The sequence below is a fragment of the Rhinoderma darwinii genome, chromosome 2, assembly GCF_050947455.1.
Source record: "Rhinoderma darwinii isolate aRhiDar2 chromosome 2, aRhiDar2.hap1, whole genome shotgun sequence".
In the NCBI taxonomy this organism is placed as follows: Eukaryota; Metazoa; Chordata; class Amphibia; order Anura; family Rhinodermatidae; genus Rhinoderma; species Rhinoderma darwinii.
The window spans coordinates 222,694,167-222,715,366 of record NC_134688.1 but is presented as its reverse complement, the minus strand read 5'-3'; the positions used below and the strand labels follow the sequence as shown (position 1 = coordinate 222,715,366).

The following is a 21,200-nucleotide window of genomic DNA, read 5'->3' as shown; positions in this document are numbered from 1 at the left end:
CCCCAGTGCATGCTCAGTACCCCAAGCAGAAGCCAATGTAACCGCTATGGGGAGCGGCATCTGCCCGCTGAAGGTGCGCAAGCGCCGGGCTGTCCCCATGGCCAAACAGCTGAGGCCGACGTACCATGCGCTATTAGGTGACCACACCTCTAACTACCAGTGCAATAAGCCTGAGAGACTGAATACTTTAGCGACATATATGTTTATAAATGTTATTCCACAATATACCCCTCAAACACTATGTATTTAACCTCTAATGAAAACAGACAAAGCTACAATAAACAAGCTATAAGGCCCCATGCACACAAATGTATTTTTTTCCTCCTGTAAATACTGGCGTAAATACGGGTCCTTTGTCACATGTATTCGACCCGTATTCCACCAGTATTTACGGACCTGTGCCCATAAATACAGATCCGTTGTCACCAGTATTCCACCCGTATTTACGGACCCGTTTTCTCTGCACTAATCGGCAGCCCCTTCTCTCTATCAGTGCTGGATAGAGAGAAGGGGCAGCCATTTCGGGCAGAGTTTCCACAGCGATTGAAAGTAAAAGAAGTTCATACGTACCCCGGCCGTTGTCTTGGTGACGCGTCCCTCTTTTGACATCCAGTCCGACCTCCCTGGATGACGCGGCAGTCCATGTGACCGCTGCAGCCTGTGATTGGCCTGTGATTGGCTGCAGCGGTCACATTGGATGAAACGTCATCCCGGGAGGCCGGACTGGAGGAAGAAGCAGGGAGTTCTGGGTAAGTTAACTTTTTATACTATTAACTCCAGCGGTAGTCACTGTCCCGGGTGCTGAAAGAGTTACTGCCGATCAGTTAACTCTTTCAGCACCCTGGACAGTGACTATCCCCTGACGTCGACAAGCAACGCTCCCGTAATTACGGGTGCACACACGTAGCCACCCGTAATCACCGGAGCCCCATAGACTTCTATGGGCCTGCCCGTGCCATAATTACGGCCTGAAATATGACCTGTTCCATATTTTTTAACGGCCCCGGCACCTTCCCGCAAGCAAACGGGAAGGTACCCGTGGCCAATAGAAGTCTATAGGCCCGTTATTGCGGGCCGTAATTACGGTCCGTAATTACGGGCGTTTTTATGTTCGTGTTCATGGGGTCTAACACTGATCTAAATTGATATAAAGATACGACTTTATATAAATATTGATATTGACTTTATATCAGGTCAACATCTGCTTGTAATGCAATGCTATATAAACTGTGCAAGTACAAAAAATACTGTGCACATAGAGTAACTGTAATTTCACATGCAGAATTAAAAACGGCTGAAAATTACGTAGCGGTCTTCAAGGCGAAACTGCCTCTGATTTTCAGCCGTTTTTGAAGCAGAAACCGCTTTTTTTTAGATGCTTTTGGAGTTTTTCAATTGACTATGACCCTTTTTTTAAAATCAGCGGCGTAAAAAAATGCCCGTCTGAACTAAACGCCATTTTCCCCATTGATTTCAATGAGAAGGTGTTTGTTGGCGTTTCAGTAGCGCTTTTGTTTACACACCGAAATACGCCTGAAAACACTGCGTGTGTTACGATCTGTGGGTATGTGGACCCACTGGGCCGTACCGACGTAGCTGGCCAAACAGTGTACATAGTCTATGTCTATAGTTCGAATAAAGGTACCTGTGGCAATTCAGACAGTAGCAATATTTTAGGCACGGATGGAACTCTGGCAGCAGGCATACAACGGATGCGGTGAAACACAGGTGTAGCAGGTGATACAACACGACTCCAACTCTGTTCAGCACAGGAACACGGAAGCACGGCATACAGGATACAGGTAGTAGGAATGGGAACACTGGGAACTGAAGAACACTCAAGGGTCCATTTCCAGAGACTGACACGGGTGGGTACAAACAACGCTCAGGCAATGAAGGAAGGGGGCAGGGCCCTTCTTATAGTCCAGGGTCATCTGGGAGTAATCAGCTCAATCTCACACATGTCTGCGCTCTGGCTCTTTAAGGCTGGACTGAGCTCGCGCGCACCCTAGTGGTCACTGTGGGACAGGACGGCCACATGTGCTGGCATCTCTGGAGAGGGCGTCGGCAGGATGAGAAGAGTTTGTGGTCAGCGACCACAGACGTTACAGCATGTAAACATACCCTTATTGACACTACAGACCACATATGAGCAAAAATGAATGAGTAAATTATTATAAGCAAGGTCCCTTGCTGTACAAACTGTGATTATTGATTGTCCCATCCAGTTGCAGTAACCCATTTTCACCTCGATTCTTTCAGTGCACTGTGTCTGTTCATAGACTTATGGAGCTCAATAAGATAAGCTAAAAGGAAAGTAATGTCAAGATGCAATGACATAGCATTGCCATTTCTAGTCCGCATGTCCGCAGTGGACATTCCGGGCGAAAAACCGCACAACAGGGGCGGATACCGCGGTTCGGTACCAAATTATGAATGGCCCCATATTAATCCATGGCCCGGTGGTTGGGGACCACTGGTTTAGAGTATAAAACAAATATTCTGCTCTAAAGTAAGCCTTTGCTTATGTCAGATCCTGTTCAAATATCACCGATGAAATGGTTGGAAGTGGCAGTACATATGCAGCCAGTAATATTGTATGGTTGAAGTCCAGGAGCCTATCAAATTGCCAAGTACATTGCTAGATATGTTGTAGGTAAATTTCTACAGCTCACATGTTTTAAATGAGATGCATGAAATGGGCATTTTGACAATAACCATATTCAAAACACAATCAACATTCCAGGTATTACTGCTGATATACTTGATAGCCTGGCACATTTTCTATTTTTCCCTTGTCTTTTGTACTTTGAATGATCATATTGTTAAGAGTGATAGAAATTGAAAAGAGCTGTAAACGGAATTGTTCTCTTTCATGTGTATTGATAAAACGCCCTGACTTTGGCACTTATGTTTACAGAGATGATTGTCTGCACTGTGAAGCTTGAAACAGATAGAGATCAAATATAAAGACTGTAAATGGCATAAAGGTATAAACACAAAAAGACGAGAGCACCCGCAGGCACACTCTGAGCTGGGAATGCTTCAGCACTTTTGTCATCCATTTGATTTGGCTCATGTAGTAGCAGATGAGTGGTGGAAAACTGGATTTATCTGCAGATAATCAAATAAGGGTACAAAGGTTTATGTCATCTTTGTTCATTTAAATGAAGGGTCATGTCAAGGAAGACTGAAAGAGAAAACAGTCATGCCCGATGATGCATAAAGCTGCCTAGTAAAAAGATAACTCAATAACAATACACATTCACAATGCTGTGACCTATTTCCCATTCAATGAATATCTTACTTTATTTTATTTATTCCTTTTTACAGCTTAAACTCTACACACCCTTGGCTAAGCAGATTCTAGTGGAGCACCTACAGTTCAGCGACAGCGAGAAGAATTGCAGGTCCTATTGAATTGTTCATGCTAGTAGAGCTGTAATTCTAATGATGACATTATTGATGAATTACTATTCTATAATAAAACCTTTAAAGAGGCTCTGTCACCACATTATAAGTGCCCTATATTGTACATGATGTGATCGGTGCTGTAATGTAGATTACAGCAGTGTTTTTTATTAAGGGTATGTGCACACACACTAATTACGTCCGTAATTGACGGACGTATTTCGGCCGCAAGTCCCGGACCGAACACAGTGCAAGGAGCCGGGCTCCTAGCATCATACTTATGTACGATGCTAGGAGTCCCTGCCTTGCTGCAGGACAACTGTCCCGTAGTATAATCATGTTTACAGTACGGGACAGTTGTCCTGCAGCGAGGCAGGGACTTCTAGCATCGTACATAAGTATGATGCTAGGAGCCCGGCTCCCTGCACTGTGTTCGGTCCGGGACTTGCGGCCGAAATACGTCCGTCAATTACGGACGTAATTGGTGTGTGTGCACATACCCTTAGAAATACGATAATTTTTGACAGAGTTATGACCTATATTAGCTTTATGCTAATGAGTTTCTTAATGAACAACTGGGCGTGTTTTACTTTTTGGCCAAGTGGGCGTTGTACAGAGGACCTCTCCTCAGGACCAAACCCTCTCCAGTCCACCAAATAGAAAGTCCTTCCTCCTACCCTTTTGCAGTCCAGGATCTCCTTTACCTCGAATACATCATAAGGACCTTTGGGAGCAACTGTGGAACTAGAAGTCTTGCTGTAGCAGTTCAGGCCCACTGGTTTCAGGAGGGACACATGGAAGGAGTTGTGGATTCTGAGGGTAGGAGGCAGCCGCAGCTTATAGGAGACAGGGTTGATTTGTTGCAGAATCTCAAAAGGACCAAGGAACCTGGGAGCAAACTTGTATGAGGGTACCTTCAAGTGAATGTTCCGAGAGGACAGCCAGACTTTAGTACCTGGAAGATACTGAGGCGGCTCTCTTCTCCTAGTATCTGCCTTTCGCTTCATGCGATCTACTGCCAGCAAAATAGAGGACCGGGTCGGTTTCCAGATTTGCAGGAAGTCCCCATATGCAGAATCAGCAGCGGGTACTTGAGATGTGGTCGACACTGGGAGAGAGACTCTAGGATGTTGACCGTATACAATGTGAAATGGAGTGGAAGTGGTGGACTCACTTGTGGGGTTGTTGTATGAGAACTCGGCCCAGGGAAGAAGCTGTACCCAGTTATCGTGCTGTGAAGAGATGGAGTGGCGGAGAAAATTCTCCATGACCTGGTTGATTCTCTCAACTTGCCCATTGGACTGGGCATGATAGGCTGAGGAAAAGTCCAAACTCACATCCAGGAGTTTACAGAGGGCTCTCCAGAACTTTGAGGTAAACTGAAACCCCCGGTCGGACACAATGTGAAGAGGCAAGCCATGCAAGCGAAAGATGTGTTGAATAAAGAGACTCGCCAGTCGGGGAGCAGAAGGTAGGCCGGTCAGCGGGATAAAATGTGCCATCTTAGAGAACCGGTCCACCACCACCCAGACGGTTTTGCATCCTGCTGAGGGGGGAAGGTCTGTAACAAAGTCCATCACAATGTGCTGCCAGGGGGCATTGGGTACAGGCAGAGGTTGAAGCAGGCCGGCCGGCTTGGAGTGAGTAACTTTGTTAGAAGCACACACCGTGCAAGAAGAGACAAAGTCCAGAACATCTTTAGGTAGCGTGGGCCACCAGAAGTGATGAGCAATCAGGTCTCGGGTTTTACGGACACCAGCGTGCCCAGCTAGTTTAGTACTGTGTCCCCAGTGGAGAATCCTTCTCCTGTCTGCCAACCGAACAAAAATCCTCCCAGGAGGAAGGCTCTAATGTACAGAGTATTAGTAGTGACAATGCAGGACGGGTCTATGATAGTCAGAAGGGACTCCACCGTGTCTTCCGTCTCAAACGATCTGGACAGGGCATCGGCTCTCACATTCTTGTCAGCGGGACGGTAGTGGAGCAGAGATTGAAAACGGGTGAAAAAAAGCGACCACCTGGCTTGACGAGTATTCAGTCTTTGAGCGGACTGAAGGTAGGTAAGGTTCTTGTGGTCGGTGTAGATCAAGATGGGGTAAACTGCACCCTCTAGAAGATGTCTCCACTCCTCCAGAGCCAATTTGATAGCCAGTAGCTCCCAATCTCCAATAGAGTAATTGCGCTCAGCAGAAGAAAAGAGTCTTGAGTAGTAGCCACATACTACTGCCTTTCCTTTGGAGCTCCTCTGGAACAGAAGTGCACCTGCACCAACAGAGGAAGCGTCCACCTCCAATGAGAACTGTCGAGATACGTCATGGTGATGGAGGATCGAAGCTGAAGTGAAGGCTTTCTTGAGGCTAATGAATGCGGACTCTGCATCTGGAGTCCATACCTTGGCGTTCACATCCTTCTTGGTACGGGTAGACATGGGAGCCGTCAGAGATGAAAAGTTCGGAATAAACTGCCGGTAGAAATTGGCGAATCCCAGGAACCGTTGTATGGCCCTTAGGCCCTGAGGACGTGGCCACTCCAGGAAAGACTTTAGTTTCTTGGGGTCCATCTTAAGACCTTGATCCGAGATGACGTAGCCCAGGAAGGGCAAAGACTTCTTTTCAAAGACGCACTTCTCCAACTTGGCATATAAGCGATTCTCTCTTAGTCGCAGAAGAACTTGACGGACATGCTTCCGATGAGTCATCGGATCTGGGGAGAAAATCAAAATATCATCGAGATAAACTACAACACACATATAGAGAAGATCTCGGAAAATATAATTGACGAATTCCTGAAATACTGCGGGAGCATTACACAATCTAAAGGGCATCACTAGGTATTTGTAGTGCCCATCGCGGGTGTTAAATACCGTCTTCCATTCGTCACCCCAGCGAATCCGGATTAGGTTATAAGCCCCCCGCAGATCTAGCTTAGAAAAAATGTTGGCTCCTCGTATGCGATCAAATAGTTCGGATATAAGTGGCAACGGGTATTTGTTCTTGACCGTGATCTGGTTGAGACCACGGTAGTCAATGCAGGGTCGAAGAGATCCATCTCTCTTCTTAACGAAGAGAAAGCCGGCCCCAGACGGGGAGGAAGATTTTCGAATAAAACCCCTCTCCATATTTTCCTTGATATAGGCTGACATAGATAAAGTCTCTGGCAAGGAGAGAGTATATACTCGTCCACGGGGAAGAGAAGCATTAGGAACCAGTTCAATGGGACAGTCATAATTCCGATGTGGAGGCAACGCCGTAGCCACTCGTTTTCAGAAGACATCCGCAAAACTGGCATACTGAGATGGTAGAGCAGAGAGTGACTGAGGCAGAGGGGGCATAACAGGACGGACTTCTGACAGGCAATGGCTATGGCATCTGGAACCCCATTGAAGTACTTCTCCAGAACTCCAGTCAAGAACCGGGGCGTATAAGCGGATCCATGGCAGACCCAGCAGGATAGGATTAATAGCCTTAGGTAGTACCAGGAAGGTGATCTGTTCTGAGTGAAGAGCTCCGAACCGTAGTGTCAATGGCTCCGTGATGAGCATAATCGGATCGGACAATGGTAGACCATTCACAGAGGCAACAGCCAGGGGTCTCTCCAGATGGACTGTGGGTAGATGTAAACGATCCAATAGATCCTGCTGGATGAAATTAGCAGCCGCTCCAGAGTCAAGATAGGCAGAGAAAGGATGTGACGTCTCTCCAGAGACGATGGCCACAGGAATCGATAATCTTGAAGAGGTTTTAACATTTGGAGACGTTTCACCTAGAGTTGCCTCTCCAACCAACCCTAAGTACTGGAGTTTCCCGGTTTCTGTGGGCATTGGCGCGCAAAATGACCCTTAAGGCCACAATACATACATAGTCCACAGGAGCGTCTGCGCTGCTTCTCCTGTTCAGATAACCGGACTCTGTCTACCTGCATGGGTTCTTCAGGTAGCGCACTAGGGGAAGGAGATAGTGGTCTCTGGACTGAGGGTGCTGGTCTGTGGGCCCGGCTCTCCTGTCGAACCTCTTGAGTGCGCTCTCAGATTCTCATATCAACCTGGGTGGCTAACAGGATGAGGGTATCCAAGGTAGAAGGAAGGTCGCGGGCTGCCAGTTCGTCCTTCATGTGAGGGGACAGACCCTGCCAGAAGGTCGCCACCAGTGCCTCATTGTTCCATGCCAGCTCGGCTGCTAGGGTACGGAAGGAGTTAGCATACTCCCCTACAGTGGAGCCCTCTTGCTTGAGGGTCAACGGAGTGGCTGCAGCAGAGGATGTTCGACCCGGCTTCTCGAACACGGCACAAAAGGACTGCAGAAACAAGGCTAGGTCCTTATTGCTCCAAGATTGGATTTGCCCATGCGAGGGCCTTGCCAGCGAGGAGGGAGATAATAAACGCCACTTTGGCCTCCTCAGAAGGGAAGAGATGAGCCTGTAGCCTAAAATGAACCGTGCATTGGTTAATAAATCCTCTACATGCTAGCGAGGAGGAAGAGGCAGAGTAACTGTGGATCCGGAACAAACAGGAGGAGCAATGGGCAGTGGCACAGCTACAGCTTCAGGAGGAAAAACCGGAGGTGGAACAGTGAGTACATCCAGACGGACCAGGATAGAATTCACAGCCTCAAGGAGTTGATCCTGACGTGTGCGTAGGTCATGCATCTCCGTCTGTATCTTCTGGACTGCGGTCTTGGGCTGGCCAGCGGGTTCCATGGCCTGAGCGTACTGTCACGGTCACAGGGTATGTGGACCCACTGGGCCGCCCCACCGTAACGGAGAGGCAGCTGACCAGGTTACAGTCTATATGAAAGTTAATAGTAACGCTTGGGTACCTGAACTAGTCCAGACGGTGGCTGTGGCTTCAGCACGGATGGAGGCCGGTGCAGAAGGTAGCGCCAGACATGGCGGGCAGTATCCGATGTGGCTGAAGACACTGGACGTGGCAGAAGACACTGGACGTGGCAGAAGACACTGAACGTGGCAGAAGACATTGGACGTGGCAGAAGACACTGGACGTGGCAAACAACACTGGACGTGGCAAACGACAGCAGGTACGACTCCAACACTGGTATGCACAGGAACAGGGATAGTACGGGACACAGGAACAGGAAACAGGGCACGGGTAACAACTGGAACGGGAAACATGAAGGGACCATTTGCAAGACAGACTGGGATAAACTAACAACGCTCAGGCAAGGATCAGAAGGCCTGGGGCCTTCTTATAGACCAGGAAATCATGGCAGTTGATGATGATGACGATTTCCTTTGTGCGCGCGCTGGCCCTTTAAGGCCGGGCACGAGCGTGCGCGCACACCCTACGGGACACAGCAGAACGGAGCGGAAGTGAGCGCTGGCATCTCCTAGGAAGGAGATGGGGACCAGCGCTCACAGATCCATGGCTGCGGGCGTCGGGAGGTGAGTGAACCCGACGGCCCGCGGTCATGGACGCTACAAAAGGCAATGTTAACCCTTGAGCACATTTTTTTTTTTATAAAACAACGTATTAGAGGAATTTAGATAATTTTTTAATTCGTTTTTATTGAAACAATTTTTTACTCTTTGAGATATAGATTCTATGTATCTTGGATACATAGAAGCTGTATCTTGTGCTCAAAACCAAATCCATCAGATCAGAGGGACTGACTGCTTTGGTGACAGTGGGTCCTGTGTGTCAGATCCTCCTTTTATCGATCACATCTAAGTCATCAACTTTGTACAAAAATATGATATTGTATCTGTCAGAGAAAAAAATATGTGATTTGAGAACTGACTATCCATCTTGCCCCCTATCTGCCTTTAGTTCAGTGGCATTTCTGACTTGACCTGAAGGCTTAAGCAATCTGAGACAGATCGGTTGTTAAGCATATGCTGCCTGACAACTCCATTGAGATGATAGTGGTGTGAGACCGTGTATCCTGCTCTAGTTATTCTCATATTTATATAAGTATATATTATACGAATGTCAAGTTCCAATACAGCTCATGGATCTATAATAATGTACCGTGCCCAGATAAATGGTCTATACATCGTCCAGAAAGTGCCATGCAACATCCATTTAATACATACAGTGTACAGGCAAACTAAATCAATATCTTTACACTTTAATACTTTGGCAACATAAAGCCATATAGTGCCAAACATTTCCTACAAAGTGCCATATTTTGCCCCAGTAAGCAATGCTTTATATGCAGAGAGCTAGTGACCACATATTGCTGAATGGTGCCCACATGATGCAAAACATGCCAAGTACATCATGTGTCCACATAGTGCTAAACAGAAACCAGAGTGTTATACTGTTACCATGTAGTCCCACTGTGCCTATATATTGCATTACAATACAGTGACCAGAAAGTGCCATTCTTTGTTAAAAAAAAGTAGTACCTACAGTTCCTGGTGACGCAGTTCCCAAATACAGTGCAGCCACCACTCACCTACCCCTTGTTCCCTTCTCCAGACCAGCACTGTACAGAAGAGTTATGCTGCCGCTGATGGCAGTTGCTGATAAAGTTAGTCAAGCCTTTCTGACATTAAAAGATTTACTGTTAGGGCCTTCAGGACATCCCAAGACAGTGAATGTGACAGTACCTGAAACCTGGGACTGTCCTGATGGATCTGGTTAATTGGGAAGCCTGTCTCTGTAGCAATCATATTGTTAGATATTTGCACTGCTCTGACTGCAGAGAAGAGGAACAGCTGCATGGTAGAAAACGAGCCATGGTATCCTTTGTCTCAGACTCATATAAAAAGAAGTCTAAAGTAAAACTCCACCTTAGCCATTTGGAGATTTCTGTATTAGCAATTCACTAGTATAATGTTATTATTTGAACTGCTTTTCAATAATAACCTTCCCCAGTGAAGGAGCATCCTCGTTCTCTGATGCTTCCTTGCAGAACACAGGAACCGTTTACTGAAATTTGAATACCTTTGACACCCTGCAACTATAATGTTTGAAAGGGAACTGTTCGCCAAAACAACATTAAAATCTATAAAGTGTCTTCAGGTGGAACTTCATTTTAATGTAAATCTGTCACCTTCTTAGAGTTTTTTATTTTTTACATTTTCTTTTTATTGAATTTTTTTTATAACATGCAGTTGTGCAAGATAACATAAAAGATCATGAGAGGTACATGAGTATTGTATGCAATTAAGAATACATGAATTACATATGAAATCTTGCCTTGAAGATTCTTAAGGAAAAGATTGAAATCTTGCCTTGAAGATTCTTAAGGAAAAGATTTTAAAACAGGAAATAAAGAACTAAATACACAGTTCCCAAAAGCAATTAACCACATACTACCATGTAGGGGAGGGGGGTGGGGGGTAAGAAGGGTTAAAGGGAATGTGTCGCTAGAATTTTTTTTAGTTAAACAATTATTATTTGAGTGATTACACATTGTTTTAATTTTTTACATTTTTTCACAAGTCAGGAAATATTATAAATTAGATTCTAATTTATAACATTTCCATGTGCTGGGCACTAGAGGGAGCAATTCCCAAAATTGCAGCATGGTCAATGTGGTAAAACAACCTCATAGCTTTATGCTGCAAATTTGGGGTAGACATACTCTCTAGTGTCCTCACACTATCCCCCCCTCCCTTATTCTGGCTAGTGCCAGGAGAAGGAGGGGGTTTGAATCATCAAACCTCCTACACTGTGTGCCGCCATTTTCTGAGCGACTGCACAGTGTAGGAGGATTAGATACAGTGGTCAGCAAACAGTATAACACAAACATACACGAACGTAAAACACACATCACATACACGAACATAACTTACCTGCTCCTGCCGCCGCTGCCACCTCCGCTCCTATTCCTTGCGCCTTCACTTCCTTGAACATAGGGCCGGAAGCCGCGGCCGGAAGTCGTCATCTTACTGTCCGGCCGCAGCTTCCAGTCCACATGAAAATGGCGCCGGATTTCGCTCTGCCAAAGAACTTCCTTTTGGTCTGTGTGGGAGCGGCGCATGCGCTGTTCCCACACAGACGGCGTACGCTATAATGAATGGAACGGCTCCCGTTCGCATTCTCTATGGGGATGTATGTGCCGTATTCCATCTCTGTATGTGTCGTTAATCGACACATACAGAGATTTAAAAAAATGGCAGCCCTTATAGAGAAGTAAAAATAAAAAAAAAGTAGAAAACTTAGAACACACGAACACAAATAAATAAATTTTATTTTTTATCATACTAAAAGCAATATGATAAAAAAAAAAATATTTCATGACACCTTCCCTTTAAGGAAGAGGGTGAGCGGTGGGAATCAATTTAGAATTTGTTACAAAAAAGAAAATGGTTAACACAAGGAGCCTCTATGTTCCCTACATGCTGACCAGATGGCAACAAATGCATCAGGTCGTCTATCTGCCCATCTAGCTAATTCTTCCAATCTGCATATGTTGTCTATTTTTTTAACCCCATTTACTATAGTTTGGAGGAGAAATACATCTCCATTTGAAGAGAATTAAGAGTTTGGCTGCTATCAGCATGTGGGTAGGAAGGTTTTTATTGGAGGGCTTAAAAGAGTCAGATGGTGCCCAAAGTAGTATTACTGCTGGCGAGTGGCGTGCATTCCACCCAGTTATTTGGCATATACTATTTAGTATCCCTAGCCAATAAGGCTTAAATTGTGACAATTCCACTATATGTGGAGGTATGAGCCCATATTCCCCAAGCATCTCCAGCATCAATCATCCAAGATGGTACCACCTGGTCAGTAATTTGAAAGAGTTTTCCTGAACCCTCACACATCGTGAAAAGCCATGGGATTTATCAAGAACAACGGAGGTCTCTTCTTTAGACTAGGTTATTGATAATTCTCATGCCCAAGCAAGGATGAAGGAAGGTTTAGGAGGTGCATCTCTTCCCACAAGGTCAGTGTAAATTTTGGAAATCTGTTTTTTTTCGGAGGAGAGGGGAATGAAAGTAGAGTATCTAACCAAGATGGAGGTGGCAAAGTAGAGAACTTATTTAGGTATGGTTTACTCATATTGTTATGATCTCAAAAATTGAGAAAATTAGTCCTGTTATCAAGTGGAGGATCCAGGATAACGTCTAAGCTAAGAGGTTTCAAGGATTGGAAGACCTTATATAGGGGTATATTATTCATATTGCTCCAAATACTTCCTTCAGTGAGTGGATAACCCAAGGTAAGGGGGAGCAAATTCACCAGTGTTAACTAGGAGAAGTGGATGCTAGGGATATGGGTCTTCAGATAATTATAAATGCCAGTATCATCCCTCTCCAAATGGGATTTGATGTGGCAAGCAAATAGACTGGGTAAAGGAGCCCCAAAGCAGAGGTCTTAGTTTTGAACCCAGGATGAATCTCCCTATGTCCACATAGGGAGGAGATTATTTATGTCTTTGCAGAAATACCCATCTACTCAGGTGGTTTGCAAGGTCATATTTATAGACATCCGGTCAACCCATACCTCCGGATGCATGTAAGAAAGTGGTCTATGCTGTAGTCTAGGTGTGTTTCTTAGCCCAAAGACATTTTGAGAAGGAACATCTAATACTGTTAAAAAAGGATTGAGGTAGGAAAATTGGGATGATATAGAGTAGTTTTGGAAGAATGTATGATTTGATGAGATTTTTCCTACCCATCCATGAAACAAAGGGAACTTTCAAATCATTTAGTTGGGAGTCAATGCGGTTTAACAAGGGCTTATAGTTCAAAGCAAATAGTAGTGCTGGATCTTTGAGTTAATTGTATCCCTAAATATTTAATATAGGAAGTTGGCCATTTGAAGGGGTATCCTGTTTTCAGTGGGAATAAATCTATGTCAGAGTCTGAAATGTTCAGCACTTCCAACTTGGAAAAATGTATTTTGAAGTTCGAAACCGCACTAAAGTCCTCAAATAATTGCATAATCCGGGCGAAGGCTCGGACTGGGTTAGCTATAATGAGCAGCAGGTCATCTGCAAAGGCTTTTTATGGGTTAATGCCGATATATACAGCCATTAGTCCCACGGACACCAACTACCATCTCCTCACCCTTGGATGGCACTGATGGCAGAGCAGGATATGATCACTCACATCATTACACTCATTCACAACATGTAGTACATCTCCAGAAATAATAAACAGTTCTGATTGTTAGGAGCACCTGTAGGCATCCCCTCCTTCGAATGAAGGACCCCAGTTAATGTTAATTTAAGCTAGGTAACTTTAACCCTTTTTGCCTTAGACTAAGCATAAACATGTCTCTAATTTGTTTAGCAAAAGGAATTTAGACCGGAATCGTAAAAAAAATATGGGGGGAAATTTTCTAAGACCGGCGTTTCATACGCCAGTCTTAAACAGAAGCCGAGTGGAGCAAGATGTATCACATTTATAAGGAGGCGCATACTTCTTAATAAATTTGCCCATCTTGGGCTGTCCGTGCAGCACAAATTTAAATCTACGCCATAGCTGCCGTAGATATGCGATATAATTTATGCCGATTTCTGGCGTCAATTATAGTCAATTTGTCAGGCCGCAGGTGTACTGCCACTCTTGCACAAAACAGGCACAAATACCTTACTAAATTCCCCCTATGTCTATTATATACCCGCTTTACCTCTATTTCTCTACTAAACAAAAAGCCATTTTATTTTTTCACGATAAAACAATATAATTAGCAGTAAGAAAAAAGCATGCACCTTATTCCAGCTAAGAGATAAACAAAATATGAAAAAACATCTACTCCTGGAGTGCCAAACTAATGTTAATTTTATGAACTATACTTCTGTGAAATGTGGGAAAAAAACTATTAAAAACTACCTGGAAACCATCAATAAGCAGGCCAGCAGTATTGATAGATAATATTAATCCTTTAAAGACCAAGGATTTCAGTTGCCTGAATGTCCACAGCAAAATGTCCGACTTTGGAATGCCACAATTTAAGGGTAAGTACACACGTAATATAAACACTGCAGATTTTCGGCAACGGATTTCATTGTGAAAAATCTGCAGCATAATGAGATTTGTACAAATCTCAACCACACGCTGTGTAAAAAAAATATGCAGAAAAAACACTCATAAATTGACCTGCAGTGCGTTTTTTTAATCCACAGCACGTAAATTTATGCTTTAGAATCGCTGCTCCTCCATTGCAGGTTTTCTGCATTGAAATCAATAGAGAGGTAAAAGCCACAACAAATAGCAGATGTTGCGATTTTTTTAGGGGAAAAAGCTGCAATTCTGCCGCAAACATCGCAACTCACAAAAAAATAAGTATTATGCTTACCCAGATCTCTCTGCTTCCCAGATCTCTATGTTTCATCCCATGTGGCTTGTGTAGCCAATCAAAGGGCTGCATCAGTCAAATTGGATGAAACGTCATCCCAGGAGGCCAGGCTGCAGGACATCAGAGGGACCAGACAAATTTATTTGACAAAATAATCCCTGCTCTCTACCATGTATTGATTATATATTGCATAAATAATCCAATACGTGTACTTTACCGAACCTATATTTTTGCTATAATGACAAAAATAAAAGTCTCTAATTTTTTCTTGCACCCCTCCTGAATTTATATGGTATGTGGGATCTGTAAACGAGCCAAATGCCCAAGGAGGGCAGATAGGGATGGGCTAGGGAGACCATTACCAATCACATGTTTTTATTTGTTTGAATCTTATATTATATGGGTCCATGGCATCCGTGTACAATTTGTCCATATCACAGAGGATGGTCCATGGCAGTGCAGGCAGGTTGGGGAAGGAATTAGAAAACATTTTATTTCATAGACTTTTTATTTGCTTGTTTATTACTTCTAATACTTTTTACTTTTACCTTTTTTTCCTAGGGCTGGGGCTAATCTGAAATAACATGATGTGAGTTATCCTAGAATTCCTCTCTACGTAGATCACAGATAGCAGTGATCTAATGCCTGTTGACCAATAGATCCCCATTAGCAGTGTTCTGCATACAGATAATGTCTTCCCAGCATGCTCCTCTCTTCCATGCGAGGTTGGAGGCCCATGACATCACTGCAATTTCATGGGTTGCAACATTATTAGTTACCATGGCAACGGCTCGAATGCAGGAAAGAAGCTTCCTGCATTTGGGTCCTAGTTTTAAACACAGTACTCTGAGCATTGTTTTTATCTTTTTTCACTTCAGGAGGATTGGGCTGACACATTGGTTGTGTCTGGTATTGCAGCTCAACTCCAATACTGCAATACTAGACACGACCCATGGACAGGTGTGCTGAAGAAAGCAGACATGTTTTTCTAATCCTGGACAACCTCTTTAATGCAATCTGCCATTAAGGCCTTATTTACACTAACGTGTTTCACATCCGTGATTTTCACGCGCGTCGCACAGACCTATGTAACTCGATGGGGCCGTTCAGACAGTCCGTGATTTTCACACAGCGTGTGTCCGCTGCATAAAACTCACGACATGTCCTATATTTGAGCTTTTTCCGCACATCACGCACCCATTGAAGTCAATGGGTGCATGAAAACCGCGCACATTCACATTAATTGCAGTTTCTAAGCATCAAAACCGCGTGTCATAAGGATGGCATATGCGTGAAAATCACGCAGCCACACACGAAACACTTATGACACATAGAACTGCAACGCACGCAAAACGCACATGTTCGTGTGAATCTCGCTTTACTCCTTAATGATTAGCAATGGATATATCCGTCACAAGCGGGTGCTAGATATATCCATCATTCGTATCTCGTGCGTACTGCCACTTTACCCACGAGATCAGCGGCAGTACCCACGTAGCATGTCTATTAGGGTATGTTCACATGAGGGCGTCCGTTATGGCTGAAATTACGGCGATGTTTCAGCCTGAAAACATCCCCGTCATTTCAGCCGTACCGGCATGTGCAGGCGCTTGAACGCTGCGTCAATTACGGACGGAATTGGCGCTGCTATTCATTGGAGTCAATGAATAACGGCTCCAATTGCGGCCAAAGAAGTGACAGGTCACTTCTTTGACGCGGGCGTCTATTTACGCGCCGTCATTTGACAGCGGCGCGTAAATTACGCCTCGTGTGAACAGACAAACATCTGCCCATTGCTTTCAATGGGCAGATGTTTGTCAGCGCTATTGAGGCGCTATTTTCGGACGTAATTCGGGGCAAAAACGCCCGAATTACGTCCGTAAATAGGCCGTGTGAACATACCCTTAATCCTGCGGAATTGCAGTCCTTCTGTTGTGGGTTTTCCCATTGAATTCATTGGGGTGCTTAAACCCGCAAAGAAGTGGTGTGTGTTGCGATATTTGCGGCGGAATCACAGTCTCCCGGTATGACGTTTCATCCCACGTGATCGCTGCAGCCAATCACAGGCTGCGGCGGTCACATGGCCTGCAACGTCATCCCAGGAGGCCGGACTGCTCGCCGAGAAGAGGGAGGGAGTAAGTATGAATGTTTTTTTTTATTTTTTCGTCGCTGCTTTATGCAGCGGAAATTCCACTGGAAAAACGCACCACAATGTTTTGGATGACATTCCCTGCACAGCTTGACGCAGTGTATCCGCCCTGAATACACTGTGTGTGTTCCTACCCTTAGATAGGGCAGACATAATCTCTTCAGCAGCGCTATATGCATGGAGGACATAAGGGGAACAAGGACGGTGGAGCTGGGTGGGTATAGGGAGGGGTCATAGAGCTGCTAGAGGGGATTTGATAGAAGATTTTTAATCCTGTAGTTCAAAGGAAGTCCGCCACTCAGGGGAGACTGACCTACTGTCTACACATGAGAGCATGGTCTATTTTGGTTGTCAGACTGAGATCACACGACACAGCATAATGAAAGGGTTATAATGTATAGATGCAACTAAGCTGAAGAAAAACAAATGACACTGCAGGAATATTTCTGGTTTAGAAAACCTGTTTTCAAATAATTTATTAGAGAATTTCAGTTAATAAAGGGGGTCCCTCATTTAAGGAATCAAATAGCCATAGAAGAAAGAGGCTTCAAAGAGCATCTCTGTCTCTGTAGGATCAAGTAAATCTGTACATTACAAAGACAGCCTATTGATTTCAATGGACAGCATGTAATGCTTCATTTTCCATGTGCTTTAAAGGGAACCTGTCACCAGCATTTCACCTATTGAACTTTACTTATCCCTCACTGGCTGATGCTATCAAAAGTTCATTGTCACTATCCCCTTTCCTAAACTCCTCCTCCGACTGTAAATAACGGTCTGCAAACATTTCACGCTTTTTATCGTAATAATCTGGTGTCCCTTTGTGCGCACACACCAGAAGAGGACATCAATGCACAAGCATGGGATTTTGTGTGCTGGGGGAAGGCGAGGAGCTGTCAATCAAAAGTAAGGAGGCGGGGCAAACTCAGAAAGACTTGAGGAATGAAGATATGACTCTTTTCAAACAAAGATTTTACTCTTTTCAACCGAAGAAATTACTCATTAGCATACGGTGTGGGAACACTAAAAACCGCAATACTAACACTACAGAGCCGACTAAGAAGACAATTATAGGTTATATTGAAATGATTTTTCACCCACTACCACCAGGTATCGCTGGTTTAATAGGTGAAATGTTGGTGACAGGTTCCCTTTAAGGGAATTGAACACTACCTGCCATGTTCCTACGCAGATTACAACTACACCGTGTTCCAAATTATTATGCACATTGGATTTAAGTGTCATAAACATTTAATTATTCGTTTTTCAATGAAACTCATGGATGGTATTTTGTCTAAGGCTGGGTTCACACAACCTATTTTCAGGCGTAAACGAGGCGTATTATGCCTCTATTTACGCCTGAAAATAGGGCTACAATACGTCGGCAAACATCTGCCCATTCATTTGAATGGGTTTGCCGACGTACTGTGCAGACGACCTGTAATTTACGCGTCGTCGTTTGACAGCAGTCAAACGACGACGCGTAAATTGACTGCCTCGGCAAAGAAGTGCAGGGCACTTCTTTGCAACGTAATTTGAGCCGTTCTTCATTGAACTCAATGAAGAGCAGCTCAAGATTTACGAGCATCACAGACGCCTCGCATAATACGAGGAGGAGCTTTTACGGCTGAAACGAGGCAGCTGTTTTCTCCTGAAAACAGTCTGTCTTTTCAGACGTAAAAGCCTCTTGTCGCGTGCACATACCCTTAGGGCTCTTTGGATCATTGTAATCAGTCTCAGACACCTGTGATAATTAGTTTGCCAGGTGTGCCCAATCAAAGGAAAACTACTTAAGAAGGACGTTCCACATTATTAAGCAGGCCACAGGTTTCAAGCAATATGGGAAAGAAAAAGGATCTCTCTGCTGCCAAAAAGCGTGAAATAGTGCAATACCTTGTACAAGGTATGAAAACATTGGATATTTCAAGAAAACTTAAAGAGGCTCTGTCACCAGATTATAAGTGTCCTTTCTCCTACATAGTCTGATTGGCGCTGTAATGTAGATAACAGCAGTGGTTTTTATTTTGAAAAACGATCATTTTTGAGCAAGTTATGAGCTAGTTTAGATTTATGCTAATGAGTCTCAATGGACAACTGGGTGTGTTTTTTACTTTTTACCAACTGGGTGTTGTACAGAGGAGTGTATGATGCTGACCAATCAGTGACCAATCAGTGTCCTACACTTCTCATTGTTCCAGCCCAGCATGATCCACAGCTCAGTGTGATTGTGCAGTGAAAGAAGTAAACACGCCCAGTTGCTAAAAACACAATACACGCCCAGTTGGAAATAAGAGAAAACACGCCCAGTTGTCCATTAGAAAGGCTAATTTGCATAAATATAAAATTGCTCATAACTTAGCCAAAAATGATCGTTTTTAAAAAAAAAAAAAACACGTTACTGTTATCTACATTGCAGCGCCGATCACATGCAATAGGAGATAGGGATTTGATAATCTGGTGACAGAGCCTCTTTAAGCGTGATCATCGTACTGTGAAAATATTTGTGGCTGATTCAGAGCACAGACGGGTTCGTTCAGATAAAGGCATAATGAGGAAGGTTTCTGCCAGACAAATGAATAGGAGAGCAACTGCTAAAATGCCATTGCAAAGCAGCAAACAGGTATTTGAAGCCGCTGGTGCCTCTGGAGTCCCGCGAACCTCAAGGTGTAGGATCCTCCAGAGGTTTGCAAGCGTGCATAAAGCTATTATTCAGCCACCCCCAAACAATGCTTACAAGCAGAAAAATGGTTGCAGTGGGCTCAGAAATACATGAAGACTAATTTTCAAACCGTGTTGTTTACTGATGAGTGCCGTGCAACCCTGGATGGTCCAGATGGATGGAGTACTGGATGGTTGGTGAATGGCCACCATGTCCCAACAAGGCTACGACGTCAGCAAGGAGGTGGCGGAGTCAAGTTTTGGGCTGGAATCATGGGGAGAGAGCTGGTAGGCCCCTTTAGGGTCCCTGACGGTGTGAAAATGACCTCTGCAAAGTACGTAGAGTTTATGACTGACCACTTTCTTCCGTGGTAAAAAAAAAAAGAACCGTGCCTTCCGCAGCAAAATTATCTTCATGCATGACAAAGCACCATTTCATGCTGCAAATATTACCTGTGTGTCATTGGCTGCTATGGGCATAAAAGGAGAGAAATTCATGGTGTGGCCCCCATGTTCCCCTGACCTCAACCCTATTGAGAACCTTTGGAGCATCCTCAAGCAAAATATCTATGAGGGTGGGAGGCAGTTCACATCAAAACAGAAGCTGTGGGAGGCTATTCTGACATCCTGCAAAGATATTCAAGCAGAAACTGTCCAAATACTCAGAAATTCAATGGATGCAAAAATTGTGAAGGTGATGTCAAAGAAGGACTTGGCCTGTTAAGTTTTTTTGATTGAAAGAGCTTTTGATTTCTGTACATATGACCTCCTGATGCTGCAAATTCAACAAATGACCATTTTAGTTCTCTTTACAACCTTTAAAATGTTTTGATCTCTGTTGTGCATAATAATTTGAAACAGTGCATTTTGAGTTTTTTACTTCTGAAAAAAAGCTGTTATTATTAGGAGATTTGTTCAATAAAATTCGCATTATACTCCAACGGTTGATGGCTTGAAGATTATACTGACTGTCATTTGCATCGACTATTTAGGAAAATCAGCGAAAAATAACATTTGCATAATAATTTGGAACGCGGTGTAATCACTAAGGGTTCGAGTAGTGGGAAAACCAGTGATAAGTTAATTTTTAGAAGAATGCTTCTAAGGGATTGTAAAAATAGGACCCCTTTGTTTATGTAATTATGACTTGTGTCCCTTAAAAACACCAGCTCATACAATCTTATTAACTAAGGCTACCGATTTATGGAGTAGGGTGCATGTATACGATGTGGCTGAGCCTTGGTAATTCCCGTGCGATTCTCGGCAAGTACAAGCAAAGCACATAAACTCCATGTGCTTCACCTGTAATTAAAAGGAAACTGCAGCAATTCGAAGTAAACCTTTTGCAGTTTTCCTCAGCGCAACAATTACCATGGCTCGGTCGCATCATGTACAGACACCCTCAGGGTAGGAACACACACAATGTAAACACTGCTGATTTTCCGCTACAGATTAATTGCGGAAAATCCACAGCGTATTACAGTAGCAGCAGTGTGGGTGAGATTTCAACAAATCTCATCCCCACTGTGGTAAATATCCGCACATAAATTGACCTGCGGTGCGGTTACTTCAACTGCAGCATGTCAATTAATTCTGCGGATAAGCAACTCTTCTGTTGCGGGTTTATCCATTAAATTCAATGGGGTGCTTGAACCCACAACAAAGCAGTGCGTGCGAAAAAAAAAACATGATATACCAGAGTTCCCTGCTTCTTCCCCAGTCCGGCCTCCCGGGATGATGTTGCGGGCCATGTGACTGCTGCAGCCAATC

At 44.2% G+C, this 21,200-nt stretch overlaps 1 protein-coding gene across 1 annotated transcript in view; it reads right to left on the bottom strand.

The window, feature by feature from the left end:
- LOC142741794 (uncharacterized) overlaps nucleotides 1-21,200 on the bottom strand; it is a 659,023-nt gene that overhangs the window by 21,209 nt on the left and 616,614 nt on the right. Inside the window, exon 101 of the mRNA XM_075851126.1 lies at nucleotides 15,849-15,875. Within this exon, the coding sequence (XP_075707241.1) occupies nucleotides 15,849-15,875 (27 nt within the window). The remainder of the gene's footprint in view (nucleotides 1-15,848; nucleotides 15,876-21,200) is intronic.